The 16,203-nt window shown below is 45.5% G+C and overlaps 2 protein-coding genes across 4 annotated transcripts; one reads left to right on the plus strand and one right to left on the minus strand.

Annotated features, from left to right (window-relative positions):
- The first annotated feature begins 838 nt into the window (after nucleotides 1-838).
- Nucleotides 839-7,996, plus strand: LOC137788193 (putative monooxygenase p33MONOX). 3 transcript variants are annotated; one of them, XM_068581044.1, is made up of 9 exons: nucleotides 839-996; nucleotides 2,095-2,212; nucleotides 2,485-2,550; nucleotides 3,415-3,590; nucleotides 3,676-3,790; nucleotides 4,385-4,512; nucleotides 4,604-4,707; nucleotides 4,908-5,071; nucleotides 6,785-7,996. In XM_068581044.1, exons 3-9 carry the CDS (start codon nucleotides 2,526-2,528, stop codon nucleotides 6,997-6,999), a joined length of 927 nt encoding a protein of 308 aa, XP_068437145.1. In that variant the 5' UTR covers nucleotides 839-996; nucleotides 2,095-2,212; nucleotides 2,485-2,525; the 3' UTR covers nucleotides 7,000-7,996. The 3 variants fall into 3 exon arrangements, with proteins under 3 accessions (XP_068437145.1, XP_068437147.1, XP_068437146.1); XM_068581046.1 differs by having other exon boundaries at nucleotides 6,788-7,996; XM_068581045.1 differs by lacking the exon at nucleotides 839-996 and adding an exon at nucleotides 1,629-1,694.
- Nucleotides 7,997-9,186: 1,190 nt separating this feature from the next.
- LOC137787364 (rho GTPase-activating protein 24-like) lies at nucleotides 9,187-15,873 on the minus strand. Its single transcript, XM_068579722.1, has 9 exons — nucleotides 15,808-15,873; nucleotides 15,239-15,352; nucleotides 14,807-15,014; nucleotides 14,587-14,719; nucleotides 13,988-14,061; nucleotides 13,612-13,733; nucleotides 12,811-13,045; nucleotides 11,114-12,043; nucleotides 9,187-10,539 (listed from the first exon to the last, which is right to left on the minus strand). The coding sequence occupies exons 1-9, from the start codon at nucleotides 15,857-15,859 to the stop codon at nucleotides 10,290-10,292; spliced, it is 2,118 nt and encodes a 705-aa protein (XP_068435823.1). The 5' UTR covers nucleotides 15,860-15,873; the 3' UTR covers nucleotides 9,187-10,289.
- Nucleotides 15,874-16,203: the final 330 nt, after the last annotated feature.

Genomic DNA, 16,203 nt, shown 5'->3' on the forward strand with positions numbered 1-16,203 from the left:
AGTTCTTCCATGGAGGGAGGCGCTCGGGGTGGGCGGGGCCGGAGGGGGGAGGAGTCACTGACAGGAAGTCCCACCTGTGCGCGCCCTCAGGTGCGCCAACAATACAGAATAGTGATAACTTTATTTATACAGCAGCTTTTAAAAGTTTACAAAAATACTTTGGCTGACAACAAAAAGCTAGAAAATAAAATTAAAACTTAATTGTCAACAAAGTAAAGTGAAAGTCATCAGCAGGAACAGCATTAACTCTTCAACGTTAAACACTACCGGACACTGTGAGGGCGCCACCTGCTGGAGACAAGATGCATGTACACTGTCTACACAGCTGTCAGACCTGTGTGGGTGTGTGTGTGTGTGTGTGTGGGGGGGGGGGGCTGTCTTGATGTATGTAAATTATCTTTAAATCTTTGCTCTCAATTCAAAAAATTGCTCTACATTTTTTTTAAACGCTCTCAAAAAACATCTGTCCTAAAAAAAATGCTCTTAAAGAAACTGAGCTCTAAAAAGCGTTTTGTTTAGAGCAAATTTTATTTTTTAAAAGCATTTTATTTTTTAGAGCGTTTTTTTTATTATTTTTTTTTAAGTTTTTTGAAATTTCTTTTTTTTAGAGATTTTTTTTTAGTGTTTTTTTTTAAGGAAATATTTGGAATTGAGAGCAAATATTTAGAGATAATTTACTTACAAACAATACATTTGCTCAGGTAAAAAAGACACAAATCTACCTTCATATTTACTCAGCTGTGTGTGAGAGTGTGTGCGCGGTTGTGTCGTGTTTGTCTGTGTGTCGGTGAGAGCGAGAGTTTATACTCAAGTCTCGCGATATTTAAGAACAGGCAACGAGAACTCTTCCACTCCGTCAATGGAGGACGCGGCTTTACTTTAACGGGCTCAGTAATGGCTGCTGCCCGTCCGCTTCGTTGCGTTCTGCGTGAACCCGTCGACATTGGAGGCTCGCCAATGTCTCGGCCGTCGGCCTGAAGCCACCATCTACCTCCGGTGAGTTAAAGTACCGCGGTCCGCGCTGACAGACACGGCCGCGTCCATCTTTAGTCCGCCGCCGCTCGGCTTGTTGTTGTCCTTCAGCCAGTGCCAACTGGTTCCGCTATCTCGTGTCGACCCTCCGAGCTGCCACCAAACTCCACCGCGGACCGGCACGTTTTAACGATTAAACGCTTCTCGGTCAACGCGGGAAAACGTTAAACCTCGAATTTACACATTTTGCGAATGTGTAGCAGCCATTCTTCAATTCGGCATGGTTTCACAGACACCAAGCACTATCTGCTTTAGTAAAAAAAATACTTGTTTTTATAAGCAGCTAGTCTTGTGTTTTCAACATTTGGGAACGATCAACGTGTAAGATTTCCTCGGAAATAAATGCTCCATGGTGATTCATGTATTTGGTGAATATAATACAACATGTGACTATAGAAGGCATGAGATTATTATACCTGTAACCCTCATTGTAAAATACCTTTAAAATGACGATTTTCTGAATGGAGTTTGGCGAGTGCAAATACTGGTGATAATACTGTCAGAATTAGTTTATTTATCTGCTTTAAAAAAAATTCCCTGTGTGACGTGTATGCATGTTTTATAACGGTAACCAGACTAACGATGGACTGGTCTCAGCTGGTTTAGGTCACAGCTGTGCATCCGGACATCACCGTTCAAAGCACTGACCTCACCTCTGCAGGGTTAGTGTGCCTCTGCATTTAGCAGATATGATCTATTTTATTTAGCTAGATTCAGTATTTACAATTTAAACGAGCTGTTTGTGCATTCGTTCTGCTGTGTAACAAGGCTTGCTTGATTAACCCCGCAACAGAAAATGTAAGCTTTTATTTTGAAGGGCTGATTCAGAGCCCCTTTGCTGCAGTAGGAGTTATGTAGTCATCCTCCTCTGGAACAACCCGTCATCCTCCGCTCCCACTGTCATACATGTACACATATCTTTACTTCTACACAAACAAATGTGTGTATATGTATAAAATGCAAAGTATTTAAGTTCAAAAGCTGGACGAGGAAGCGTGTCTGTCCTCTTGGGCTTTCCTTCTGAATTACATTGTTGACCTTTGACCTCTGCTGTCTCAACAGTCGCTTGTCCGGCCTGGCTGCTTACCCACAATGCACTGCCGCAGGGCGTCACTCGTCTCAGACGGACCGATGTAACTGTCGTCACTTCCTCTCCACGCCACAGAAACGCAGCCGAAAGGTGAGATCACCGTTTAACCTGTAGTCTGAGGACTGACCGCATGTTCATATCTGTATTCTATAGTTTCTCTTTATTCTTCTGTCATCTTTAATTCATTCTTGGCCACGGCCCTGCTGGTGCCCTCCTCTCGACCATGTTTTCTGGACCGTGTGCCATGTGTAAACTGCTCACTAAATGAATAGTTTCTGTCATATTTATGTAATGTTGTATTTGTGATTTTGGGCAATATAAAATAAACTGAATATGATTCTAATGTGCATGACTTGTTCCAGGTCCTGTCCTGGTCAATCTTGTTCTTTGTCTCGCTGACATCATGTCCGGCTCAAGGGATTTACCAGGTGAGTGAAGTTTACCTCGACGACAATGACACAAACACCAAAAGCTTTGCTTTTTCTGTAAATTGCATCATTTTGTGACTCCATAAGAAAATTGCAACAACTTTCAATGGAACCACATTGTCCCATCACACCAACAAAAAAATTCAATCACTTACAACAATGAAAATAAAGTTTTATTTGTTCAAAAAATAAAATGTAGTTACTACTAAATAGCTTATTTTGGAAAACTAAAAGCAAATTGCATAACAAACAGAATGAGTAGATGTGTGAGCATCAGGTAGCATCAGTGTTGGTGCTGCAGTGCGCTGCTTTCCTCTGTCTCTATAACCGCGGTTGTAGACTTTAACTCAGTTTATGCTCCATGTTGAGCTGAGATCTTTTAAGGTTTTGAGACACAGAACAGCAGAAAAGAGCCTTGACGGAGACTTCAGGAGAGAGGGTTTGGCAAAACGCCAAAAATCGGCGAGTCGCACATGCGCAGCGTGACCTGTTAGCGGCGTGCAGTAACCATTTACCCAGAGTACAGGATACTCCATGTATTTATTAATGGTTTGGTGTTAGATCTGTGTACTTTGTACTTTTGCACTGTGTGAAGCCGTCAGCTCGTTGTTGGTACACAACACGAGACTCTGGCTTTCAGAGAGCTGCTCCTTGCAGGAGAGCTTCTGTTCATCTTCAACCTGGGAGCGTTTACAACGCAGATATAGTTGTCTGCTTCTCACGCGACATATTTTTGGACGCTCTCTGCCGGTACAGAGAGCAGAAGCTTTCGTTTTCTTCTCGACTTCGTAGGTAAAATTCTTCAGATGAACGAGATATGTTTTCTAAATGTCTGAACGTAGTTTAAATGCGTTTGCCTCGCAGCCATAGAGGATTCTGGGATGGGTGGGATGAGGCTCCCCATCGGGATGACCCGCCGGGCGCTCAGCTACGACGACAACCTGGAGGCGCCCATGTCCACGCCACCGCACGACATCAGCATCAACAACCTGTGGCGGCGCCCCGTCATCCCCGACAGGAAGTTCTTCCACCTGGCCGAGGTGAGGCCACGAACATGCTAAGGCTGCGTCCTCGATGACGATGATGATGATGATGATGATGATGATGTGTTTTTTTCCCCACCAGGAGGATGAGAGCGGGGCGGCGGGTCAGTCGGCGGTGGCGGACAGCGCCCGCTCGCGGTTACCGGCTGTTGTGAAGGCCAAGGCCTCCTCCGTCATCATGAATTCTCTCATCACCAGTATGTGACCTCTGCTTCAGCATGAACAACAACAAGTTTTTATTATATTCATGTGGCGTTAGCAAGCTAGCTAGCTAGCTAGCTCCATCATGCTTTCATGCTACAGGTCCAGAACATTAAAAACACCACATGAAGATATTCAACTGTTTTGGTGATGCTTGTTTAGGCCAGCTGGCTAGTTAGCCATGCCTGGAAAAGTCCTGGAAAACAAAACAAACTAAATATCAGCAGCATACATACAGGCATCTATATAAATGTTTATTCTTTTCATCAAACTATTGTCTCTCATTCATTTGAGTCATTTAAGGTTTACTGTATGCTTTGAATCCTCATTGTTAGTTTAAATACTACATTTTATCACTTTGTACTGTTTACACACACATTTCACACAATGTTTGCTCATGAACATTTGGGTAAAAGTCATGGACATCCATATTAACCCTGAGTTAGTTAGCAACCAGCTAACTAGCCGCTAAATGAGTAACATTTGACCGTTTAATGCTTCATCCAGACGGTACTATCATCATTTACCTGTTGAATGTTTGACTTTGCGACAGAGTCACTTCTAACGGTCCTGACCGTTCCTCCTCTCAGAGCAGACTCAGGACAGCGTCTACCGGTTCGAGCAGAGGGCGGGGCTTAGCGACACCAGCTACACGCCCCACAAGGGCCTCACCGCCGAGGAGACCCGGCTGCACCACCGCATGCCCGAGTCCCTGCAGGTGATTGTTGTTGTTGTTGTTGTTGTTGTTTTCACAAGAATATAAAACCTGTTTCTTCTACGAAAGACTGAATTCTGTTGTCGTTGTTTAGAAACTGCAGATCCAGAGTTTAGAGGCCAGAGAAGATCGACAGAGCTCCTCCGCTCAGTCTACTCCATCCAGCACTCCTCACAGCTCCCCGAAGCAGCAACGCAGGTACACACACACACACTCACTCACTCACTCACTCACTCACTCACTCACTCACTCACTCACTCACTCACTCACACACACACACACACACTCAATCTGTTCATCTTGACGATAAAATTATTGAAACACTGAAAGCTGTTTGTATTAAACTGTGTGCGTGTGCGTGTGCGTGTGCGTGTGTGTGTGTGTGTGTGTGTGTGTAGGGGCTGGTTCGGCAGCACCAGTTCAGAGGTCAGCGTCGGTTCCTCCAACAACAGTCTGGATCTCGGTGGAGCCGACGCGGCGGTGGAGCGCTGGAGCGTGTTTGGACCGCGGCCCGCCGTCCAGAAGTCCACGTCTGACCTGGGATCCGACCCCACGACTCCAGGTACACCACACCGCCTCCTCCTGAGTCTTTACTCGACCTGTAAGGAGCTAGTTTGAGTCTTTACTCGACCTGTAAGGAGCTAGTTTGAGTCTTTACTCGACCTGTAAGGAGCTAGTTTGAGTCTTTACTCGACCTGTAAGGAGCTAGTTTGAGTCTTTACTCGACCTGTAAGGAGCTAGTTTGAGTCTTTACTCGACCTGTAAGGAGCTAGTTTGAGTCTGTACTCGACCTGTAAGGAGCTAGTTTGAGTCTTTACTCAACCTGTAAGGAGCTAGTTTGAGTCTTTACTCAACCTGTAAGGAGCTAGTTTGAGTCTTAACCTGTCAGGAGCTAGTTTGAGTCTTAACCTGGAAGGAGCTAGTTTGAGTCTTAACCTGGAAGGAGCTAGTTTGAGTCTTAACCTGTAAGGAGCTAGTTTGAGTCTTAACCTGTAAGAAGCTAGTTTGAGTCTTAACCTGTCAGGAGCTAGTTTGAGTCTTAACCTGTCAGGAGCTAGTTTGAGTCTTAACAGGAGCTAGTTTGAGTCTTAACCTGTAAGGAGCTAGTTTGAGTCTTAACAGGAGCTAGTTTGAGTCTTAACCTGTAAGGAGCTAGTTTGAGTCTTAACCTGTCAGGAGCTAGTTTGAGTCTTAACCTGTCAGGAGCTAGTTTGAGTCTTAACAGGAGCTAGTAAACCATTTGCACGTTGATAAACTGTCCGTGGGGTGAAAGTGGGCGAGCGCTCGACCTTCAGACTGTCGGTCAACACTCGGCTGCAGTTTGAGTTTCATCACTCGTTAACTTTAAAGTTTGAGTTCAGAGCTTCGATGTTTTCACGACTGCGTCGGCGTGGAAGCTTTCAGTCTGATCTCAGGATGACTTTAGGTGAGTGATTTAAAGCTTACTCGTCTTCTCACGTTTACAATAACTAATAATAATTATAATAATAACTATTATTGTCCTAATGCCAGGAATACACTTAGTCGGATATTCAGAACAGCTGTAAAAAGTGATTGATTAGGTAAATAAATAGGTTTTAGTTTATTTTGTACTTTTATAAACCAGCTTCACAGTTATAAAAAAATATATTTTAATATGAATATTTAAATTAAGTAAACCTTATTAAACAATAAGAACAACTCAGGCACCAATGAAAATAACTAAATAAAACAAATTGAGTTATGAATAAAAGTTTAATATTTTAGTTAATAGCAATTTTGAAAACATTCATAAAGAAAACTAGTTTAAAAGCGGCGCCACAGAGACACGACCGCCTCCGTCCACAGGGGGCGCCACAACCAACACGTTAAAAATCATCCACGATGTATTTTAACTACCGGAAACTTTAACTTTCTGACATTTACTTTACAGGTAAAGTCTGGATTTTTTTTTTTTTATTTCTTAAAATATTGAGAGTTAAATTTCTTAAAATATTTTTTTTTACAAAATTGGAAACCTCTGGAATCTGTACATCAAACATATTTTCAACACTTTTAGAAGAAAAGCAAACGGTTTATTTGGGAAAATATTTTAAATGATTTTAAATTTTTAAGTTTAGTTTTTGTTGCTTTTTCTGAAGCGTTCGCTCGTGATGAGTTCAAAGACCGTCGGAAAGATGAAATCTAGCGGTGACGACGTTTCTTACAGCTTCTGGCTGAGTCACGGTGCAGCTTCATGCCTTCAGGGGTTTAGGGGTGTAGAGAGTTAAAGAACTTCTTCGTCTTTTTTTCCCAGCAGGCTTTGCGCTGCAGGCGTACCGCGGCGCCCACAAGCCGACGCCCATGGAGGTGATGAAGTCTCAGGCCACGCGGCTGGCCGACGGCGCCGCCGCCCAGAAGGTCAACCCCCCCAAGATGGAGATCCCCACGATGGAGGGCCGACGGCAGGGAGCGCGACCCCACAAGCTGAAGCCCAGAGACATGAACGTCCTCACGCCCTCCGGCTTCTGAGGAGACGACGAAGAAGAGGACCACGACGATGAAGACGACCACGAAGACGTCCGCCTCGGACGCCACAGGTCCCACAGAATGTTGTAACTTGTTCAACTTTGTTTCACAACAACTTGAGTCTTGTTGTCGTAGTTTTTGTACGTCATTCCTGCCGCAAGTAACAACAACAACGAGGTACTCGATGAGGTCAACCGCTCGCCGTGTTTCCACCATTTTGAATCATCATGAAAGCTGCCCGGTAACAGCGGAGGGGGGGGGTTTAACGCTCGCTTGTCGTAAAGAATTATGGAAACGTGTTTTTGTTTTTTTTTCTTCTACAGATTCTGACAAAGCGAAAGTTTAACTCTCACCGCTGACGTTTGATAATCAATGAATAACTAATTGATTGATCGACAATGAAAATCAGCAGTTTAAATCTTTCGTTCTCTCTCGTGGAAACGCGGCGACGTTCCTCCGTCGTTACCGAAAGGAAATCTGACGGAACAAGTAAACGTGTAAATAAACTTATTTAGCAGGAAAGAAGAAAAAAAACAAAGTCCTCGCCCGTTCGTGCTCGTGTTGCAGGACAGAACGTTTGACTTCCTGTCTCCTGTGAGGCGTTTCCTGTGTAGCTCGGCTGTAAAACCCTGCGTTCCCTCCACCTCCAGTCTGTTCCTGTGTTCTGGTGGAGACGACGGTGCTCCTCGTTTCAAATAATCCTCTGTAAAAAAACAAAGACTTGCACTTTATTCCCACTAAACATTCCTCCAAGATGCAGAACTCCTCTTCCCTCGGTGTTGATGTCCTGTCTCTCAAAACCTTTTTGTCTTCTTAAAGGAGCATTTCAATAAGCAGGGTGGAAGAAGAAGTCCAACTAATTCCTGAAGTCTAGTTTAACACCAACAGAACAAATATAATCCAAGAAGAATTATAAAAAAAAAACATTTTAAAAAAACAAAATTGTCTCAGGAAATCCTGCTCACTGAAACGTTCCACGAGTTTGTTTTGTGTTACAAATGTAATTTATAGATTTTGTTATATATATATATATATATATATATATATATATATATATATATATATATATATATATATATATATATATATATATATATATATATATTCCACTGTAGCAACAGATGTAGTTCATTTGAGACCAGAAGAAGAACATGTGTTTAAAAAATAAAGTAACCCAGTCGAGATGTTTCAAGGTTTTATGATTTACTGTTTTCTATCAAAGTGGGATTTAAAACGACTCAAAAGAGGAAGAAGAAGAGGAAGAAGAGGGTTTGAACCCTGGTTTAATTTGCAGTGAGTGATCTCAGTCTATGCGTTTCTTCTGGTCGTTCATGAAAGATTCCTGATGAGTTTTACTGCAAATCGACTGAAGAGACAAACTCCTGCTGAAGGAGATGTTGAAAAAAAGAATTATTCTGCAGCGCTAGCTAAATGCTAATAGATAGCTTTTTTTATATGCAAGTTTTCTGTAAGATGATGTGACGCGTCGTATGATTTCACTTTGTTGATGGTTGTTATTTCACTCTGTAAATATGAGAAGTGACTGTTCTGACGTTAACCTGTTAGCTGAAGCATCTGAACCTGTGTGGTGGTGAAGCGGATGCAAAGAGACGTTTTCCTTTGTTCATACGATCTCTGTATACTTTGAAGTTTCACAATAAATGTGACGTTGTCATCAGAAAAACATGAGTCGGCGTCTTTGCACAACATCTCGTCTCAGAACTGTTTATTGATCGTTTTATAATTTTGCCTGTAGTGATTCATTTCAGCCTCTAGAGGGCCTCGGTTCACCAATGAGGAGCAAAACATCCCGTTTGGTCTTGTTGCTCCTCCCATCGTCAGTCAGAGAGGAGCTTCCTGCCAAATCCTGAGCCATGGAAGGCGCACACTGGACTCATGCGTGTTCACAATAGACAAAAGCACAGAAAAGATTCAGTGATTTTTATTTTCTTTTAAGAATCAAAGTTTATTTTCCTGCGTCTTCATGCAGAGTTTTTGTGACGTCTGTAAAAACCATAACATCTCCACTTTGCTTCTGCAATCATCTAGTTCCTGTGGAAATAACAAGTAATTTAGACAACAGCATCCACTCAGTGTGTTTTTATTACAGCGAGTAACTGTGGAGTCGACTTCTGTGTCTTTAAGTAAACCAGATCGATCCATTGACGCCATTTGATTGATATTTCTTGACATGACGCTGCGTTCAGTTCACAGCCAGAAGTTAAAAAAAAGAAACATTTTCCCATTACAAAGGTTTTCCCTGCGTATATTAGCGCACCGGTTACTAGATAACACTTCAATCACTTGCAGGAAATTAAAAGTTTGTATATTAATTGCGTTAAAAAGAGTCTGCAGCCGTGATGAGTCGGGGTTGACGAACGAATTCCCCAAACTTGAAGGGTTGACCATTTCAATAGTGAAAACATAAAAACATCTCTCTGAGACTGGTTCAGACCCAGTTAAAGGTTCCTCACGGTTACTTTAAGGCTGACAACACAACTTCAGAGAATCCTCGTCTTCTCCTTGTCACAATGGATTGTCGAGTTCAGGCTCGTCCGGGACGCATCTTGACCTCGTCGTGGACTGTCCTAGAGGATACCAACGTCATCCATGTTTGGATGAGTGTCTGTGAGGCGAGTCTGAGTGTTATCCCATCAAATTGTAAGGAAAACTGGAGTGAAGAAGGTGGGAGTCAGCGAACACTTTAAGACGGCAAAGACCCACACTGGTGCTTCCCTGTGTGATGTGAACACAAGAGACGGACTGATGGACTCATCGTGCACTCCAGTCGCAGCAAACTGGACGAATCAATAGACCGCATCTGAGATCAGTAGCTAAGTTCAGCAGTTCTGGCGTCTTGCAAAGTCTGGACAAGCCTTAGTTTCCTTCCTCTTCTCGACCTCGGTTGTTCAGGAACACTTGTGTTTTATCTAATGTGAGACGAAGTCTTTAGCCAGAAGACTCTTAGCTGGTCCATCAGCTGCTGCAGCAAACCAATCCAACAGACATCGGATCTTCAGATTCAAACCTTCTGGAAACGTGACCTGAACCTCCCGACCCGAGGCAACCGGGTAGAAATGACACACAATGGTCTTCAGATCGTCTTCTGGATCGGACAATAACTTTAATTTCTTGCCCTTTTGTCTTTTCCTTCAGGGTTCGATGCCTTAAAGAACAACTCCCCGGTCATCTTTCACACCGTATCCCTCTCATCATGTGCAACAAACCCTCCCTTTTCTACATCATCCTCCTCCGACCGATCCACACACTTCAAAGAACCTTCCCATCCATCTTCAGAGACTCCCTCCTCCTCCTCCTCTTCTTCCTCCTTCCTCCCCTCCTCTTCTCCTGGCCTCTCCGTACATCTGGAAGAACAGCTCCATCTCCCTCTGCAGCGTGTCGTTTCGGAGGTCGGCGTCGGCTTTGGCTCGCTCCATGTTGCGGATCTTGATCTCGGCGACGCTGCGGCTTCGCTTCTGCTGATCCAGACCGACCCGCAGAACCGCAACCTGCCTCTCCAGGACGTCGTTGCAGCGCTCCAACCTGCCGTACACACACACACACCATTTAAAATCAAGACACGCCACTAAAAGGTTAATTGGTCTGACTCCTCAACGCAATGAGATATCAAAAAGCTTTCAATGCAGTCTTGAAGATGCAGCTCCATTCATGATGCACAGCAAGTTTGGCATGAATCGGACCAAGCGTTCTATGAAAATAGTGTAAAAACGTGTTTTTCACAAAATTCAAAATGTCGGAAAATTTTATTGGCCGACATTCTGGGTCTGAGAGGCTTTTTGTAGAGCAGGTGGAGCTGGACATGTGTGAATCTTTCAATCTGGGCGAGGGTCCATCTTCTAGAGGGCGCTAGAGAAAAAAACATGTTGACTCAAATTTAACGCCTATTTCATACGTCTATTTTCATCAGGCCTGACAAGCGTCCAAAATTTGGTGACTTTTGGAGTATGACAAGTCCCCTAAAAAGCAGTTCAAAGTTCTAAAATTAAAATCAGAGGAATAAGAAATGCATCAGTTTGAACATGGTCAGTCGCTCGGACCCTAAATAGTACAACAAACTCCAGCGACTCACAAGGACTTTTAAACGCTGGTGGCTCACCTCTGTATCCTGGTATGGTACTCGGCCTTCTGCCGGGCCATCTGATGCCGCATCTTGGCCAGGAGGGAGTGAGCGCCCCAGGGTTGAGACTGAGGCTCGGGCACCTGGAGGTCTGGAGGACCGGAGGGGAGGAACACCTCGGAGCTGCCCGTGCTGAGAGGAGTACTGAGGCCGGAGCAGGAGGCCGGGGAGTTGCGGTGGCGGGCGTCATAATTGTCTTCGTCGTTATCGTGATTGTCGTGGCCGTCTTCGAGACCGTCGTTATCGCCGTTTCCCTCCTCCGCGACCTGACTTGAAGGCGTGGGTGTCTTTGGCGATACGTCAGGACTAACCGCGCCCGCAGCATCGCCGGCCTCGTCCAATGGGAGAATCTCACAGGAAGACCATGAAGACAAGGAGTCCCTTGAGTGCCCGGCCTCCTCCAACTCCGCCTCCTCTCCGCAAGCGCCTCCTGGATCGTTGCCTTCAAAATGCCCGCCGTCCTCCGACCCGTGACGTGCAGATCTGTTCAGGTTGTCGTAGAGGGAAAGGTTGCTGTCCTCCTGGGCCTCGCTGCTTCCCCCGCTGGCTGCTCCTGGCGCCGCACCGTCGTTCTCTGTGGCGCCAGAGCTCCAGAAACCGGCGCCGGCCTCTCCCGGGCCCGGCCAGGCCTTTGCCCAGCTCGCGGGAGTCGGTCTGGGCTTGGAGCTGTCGGGCGCTGGGTCTTGCAGGCTGTTTGTTGAGGCTTGAACATTTGCAGAGGACGGTCCTTGCCCAGCGTGGCACTGGTGATAATCTATGTTGTGTCTGTCGGAGTGGTGCTGAAGGGGCTGAGTGGAGGAGGGCAGCGGGTAGAAGCAGTTCTCTGGGTGGGAGGAGGTGTAGCGATGGCCCAGAAACCTCTTCTGGCTGGAGGACAGGTCGGATTTGGCAGCGGCGGAGAAGGCGCAGCTAAAGAAAGCAAAGAAACGTAAAGTGTCAAGATGATTTCAAGGAAACAAAACAACAAACATCCTTTGGCAAAGCGAGTTGAGCCAAAACATCTTACAAACTTACATACTTAACAAACATATTTTAACCCAAATCACAATGGTTGGGGGCGACAGTGGCTCAGTGGTGGAGCGGTCGTCCACGGTGTCCTTGTTCTTGTCTTTTGACCCCAAATTGCTCCCAAAAGGTTTAGTCTTGATGGACAGGTGGCACTTGCATTGTAGCCATCACTGTATGAATGGGTGGTTGGCTAGAAAAGCGCCGTACAAGTCAATGTACTTAAATCTAACCAAGTTAACCTAAAAACAAACAAATCTTTCTCAGTAAACGTACATTGGAAGTTTGTTTTGAAAAGGCACTATGCATGTAATAAGCAGAAACTTATACAGCATCCCCGAATCGTCCAAAATGGACGCCAGAGCGCCGTACTTTGACGCGTGGGGCCACTGATGAAGCGACGCATTTTTTCCTGCTGTGTTTGAAGGGCCTGGTCTTTAAGGGATCCTGTAAGGAGGTCTTTAAAGGATCCTGTAAGGAGGTCTTTAAGGGATCCTGTAAGGAGGTCTTTAAGGGGTCCTGTAAGGAGGTCTTTAAGGGATCCTGTCAGGTTTGAAGGGCCTGCTAAGGGCCTGAACGTTTGCTGGCTGCCGCTTCACCCGTCTGGACCTTGAGTCCATGAGAGGCTGTGAGATGGTTGAGTGTCTCTGTCCGGGTCGGGTCGGGTGTACCTGGGGTTCTGCTCGTCTGCGGCGGGCTGCCCCGGCGCTCCGGAGCGCTCCACGATGAGAGGCATGGACAGCTGGCGGAGGCAGGGCGGCGGGTGGAGGTGCGGCTGCCGCAGAGCGCTCGGCGAATGGTGCAAACCTCGCGGCGGACGGACGGAGGTGGTCGCGGGGATTTTGGCAAACAGAGACCCGTGTTCTCTGATCAGCTCCAGCATCAGCACCTGGACCAGCGCTGCACCTGCAGGGAACAAAGAGAGGGAGCAAGAAGTTCTTTAAAGAACCGTACTGGTGGAACGGATTACGACGGGAACCCAGTTTCACTGGGATGAAATTGAAAAGATGGTAAAAAAAGATCCACTTTTATGCTCCCCATCATATTCTCAGTAAACTCAACAAATATTTAGAAATGTTTGTTTCAAATCTCATTTGAGAGTTAAACGGTGAGCATCATCTCGTGTGCTTGATATTTTTCTAATGAGAAAATAAGAATAATTTATGATGCAAGCACAAGAGTTTGAATATTTTTTTTCTTCAGAACGTTTTCAACCTTGTAGATTTACGTTCCTATACAACCAAACTGTGTCACGTTTAAAAGGTCAAGTGTTTTCTCACAGTTTGAAACACTTTGGAACATTTTAACGTTTTCAGCGATTGAAAATGAAACAAATTAAAACAAAAAAAATGATACAAAACTGCTGGTTTAGGTGTAGCAAAGAACGTGACGGTTCGGCTTAAAATTACCACCAAATTGACACAAAATGAAACAAAAAGGCAACAAAAGTCGTCTGTTCCTGCTTCGTTGACCTCTCATGACGCTCTGCGGGTCTTCGGCTTTGGCTCGGAGGATGTTTGGCCCGAACACGGTGGCCAAGTTCTGCCCGCTCATCTTGTTACTGCCGGAGTAACTCTGGACCTCATTTAGAAACCTACACACACACACACACACACACACACACACAAGCTAATTAACATTCTTCAAAGTTTACAGTTACTCAAAATAATTAACTATTTTGTCAATAATGTTCTTATTGTAAAGGTTAAAAAGTCTCAGGAACATTTGCACTGTGAATAAGAAGAAACACAATCTTCTGTTATTCTGCTATTTACTCTGAATTCTTTCAAATGTGAATATTCATGTGCGTTCACACAGACCAGGTACGTCTAAAGTCAATGTTCTTACTGGCAGATGAAGTTGAGTAAGTTGAAGTTTGCAACTGGCAACTCATGAAGAAGATTCCTCAACTCGGCCAAAACCTGAGAGCAGAGGAAGAAGAGGACTCAGGGAGTATTGCACTAAATGTACTTTATTTGTGTACTGGAGGGAGTACCGTTGCATGTATAAGTACTCCTCCAGCAAACAGAAGAAGGTTGGGAACTGGAAACAAAACCTTCATGGCCATCTAACGTCTATGAGTGGCATGAAGAAAACTTGTATAGAAGAAGCGAGTTCCTGCGATCTCATTGGTCCTCAGACTCTTCTAAACGTGTTTTTGGGACTGAATGTGCTTCCTCACATGTCACTACTTGTGTTTATTGTTATGTATTATTGTACATTCAGATGCTTTGGGTCGTAATCTTTCTCAGGATGTGCAGTGTGACTCTGTGGGATGATGGGAAGGCACCGAACAATACAGGTAAAAACCTCTGAGTAATGGAGGAGTCATTTTTGGTCAAGGACAACCGGGTCTGTTCATCCATGAGCTGCAGACCTCTAGCGGAGGAACCGGTTCCTCACAGTAACCTTCACCAATGAGCTTGTGTAGCTGTTGTGTCGCTCACCAGTGTGCGGTCGCTCGACAGCTTCTGGCCGCAGAGCAGGAAGTCCTGGTAGCGCCTGTAAGGAACCAGCGGCTCCGGCAGCTGCCTGAGGTAGAGCTTCAGCAGAGACGCCACCGTGTGGACGTCTGTGCGACTGCAGGGAGACAAACACACTGCAGGTCGACTTCTGTCCCTCTGCGAGAAGAAGTGTGGAACAACAAAGGAGGAGGAGGCGTGGTACCTGTCGAAGGACGGCCTCTCTCCTGCGTCGAAGGCCTCCTGCAGCTCTTTGACCAGACTGGCCTGACCCGGCTGACGAAACAAGCCCACCTCCAGCAGCCCGCGCTCCCGGATGAAGCTCACACACTGCTCCACCACCAGAGGAACCAAGCGCACCCCGTAGCGCCGCTCATACAGCACCGTCTCCTCCAGGCGCTGCCCGAACACGCCTGCAAGGGGAGGAAGCCTTCAGCGGGTTGTATAGAAGTCTATGCTTCATGTGTTAGAGCTGCATTCTCTCTCCTGACCACCAGGCGGCGGCTCCTCTGGTTGTATAGAAGTCTATGCTTCATGTGTTAAAGCATTATTTTTATGGATTTCTTGTCAGCAGAAAACACAAATGTTCTAAAATGTGTGTGTGTGTGTGTGTGTGTGTGTGTGTGTGTGTGTGTACCTGTGAAGGGGATCCAGACTCCCTTGTTGAGGCTCTTCAGCCACTCGTCTCCTTGACCGGCGCTGTTGGAGAGGAAGAAGTAGGATCCTGGGCTGGCCAACACGTCTCTGTTCCCTACACACACACACACACACACACACACACACACACACACACACACACACACACACACACACACACGCACACACACAGTTACTGGCGGTCAGACAGTCTTTCCTGCTACAGTTTCCATCAGAGAATCAGGAGACAAAGAAGTCAAATAAATCTTTCCTCTCGTCTGAAAGACGACGTGTTGAGGATGCAGATCAGCAGAGAAACACACACACGTACACACACACACACACACACGTACACACACCATACCCCCTCTTCCCCCCACATCACATGTCCCATCATGCTCCACTGTCTGTCCTCCTCAAAGTCACATCAAACACACACACACGTGTGTGAAGAAGAACGTGAGTCAGCATTAAACTGATGTCACTCAAGGGCGACACACACACAGCTGGACGGATTAACACGTTGTGTGTGTGTGTGTGTGTGTGTGTGTGTGTGTGTGTGTGTCACACCTTTGTGTCCTGTGCTGTCATGTTTCCAGGACTTGAAGCAGCTGAGTCCCATGCTGCTGCAGACGAGAGGAGACAAAGTGACACGACGTGGACGTCAGCGATGTTTCAGTTCAGCTTCTGTGAACTTCAGCGCTGAAACAGACGCTTGACTTGTTTCCTTTCTGTCGGCACCAAGAAGAGAAGAAGCTCTGAGTGGCGGCTGGAAGCATCCTGGGAAGACAACGTCCTACAAGGAATAGTTTCTTTGGTGGATTCAAACCTTAAAGGACTCAAGTTGAGTTATTTTCTTTATTCTTATAGAAGTCTAAGGTTGTCTCAGAGGAACTTAAAAAGAGGTTCCTGTTGGATTTAGAGTCTTTATAAGAGACAGAAAAGCTCTTCAACAGTAAAAACACA

This window comes from Clinocottus analis, unplaced genomic scaffold (genome assembly GCF_023055335.1).
Source record: "Clinocottus analis isolate CAN_PGR_092001 unplaced genomic scaffold, fCliAna1.0.p SCAF_17, whole genome shotgun sequence".
Taxonomy (NCBI): Eukaryota; Metazoa; Chordata; class Actinopteri; order Perciformes; family Cottidae; genus Clinocottus; species Clinocottus analis.

Coding starts and splice junctions, on each gene's coding strand:
- LOC137788193 (XM_068581044.1), top strand. CDS start 2,526: ATGTCCGGCTCAAGGGATTTACCAG. Junction 2,551..3,414: donor CGGCTCAAGGGATTTACCAG/GTGAGTGAAGTT, acceptor TTTGCCTCGCAG/CCATAGAGGATTCTGGGATG. Junction 4,513..4,603: donor GCATGCCCGAGTCCCTGCAG/GTGATTGTTGTT, acceptor GTCGTTGTTTAG/AAACTGCAGATCCAGAGTTT.
- LOC137787364 (XM_068579722.1), bottom strand. CDS start 15,859: ATGGGACTCAGCTGCTTCAAGTCCTGGAAACATGACAGCACAGGACAC. Junction 14,720..14,806: donor GAGAGGCCGTCCTTCGACAG/GTACCACGCCTC, acceptor GTCTCCCTGCAG/TCGCACAGACGTCCACACGG. Junction 13,046..13,611: donor CCCGCAGAGCGTCATGAGAG/GTCAACGAAGCA, acceptor TGTTCCCTGCAG/GTGCAGCGCTGGTCCAGGTG.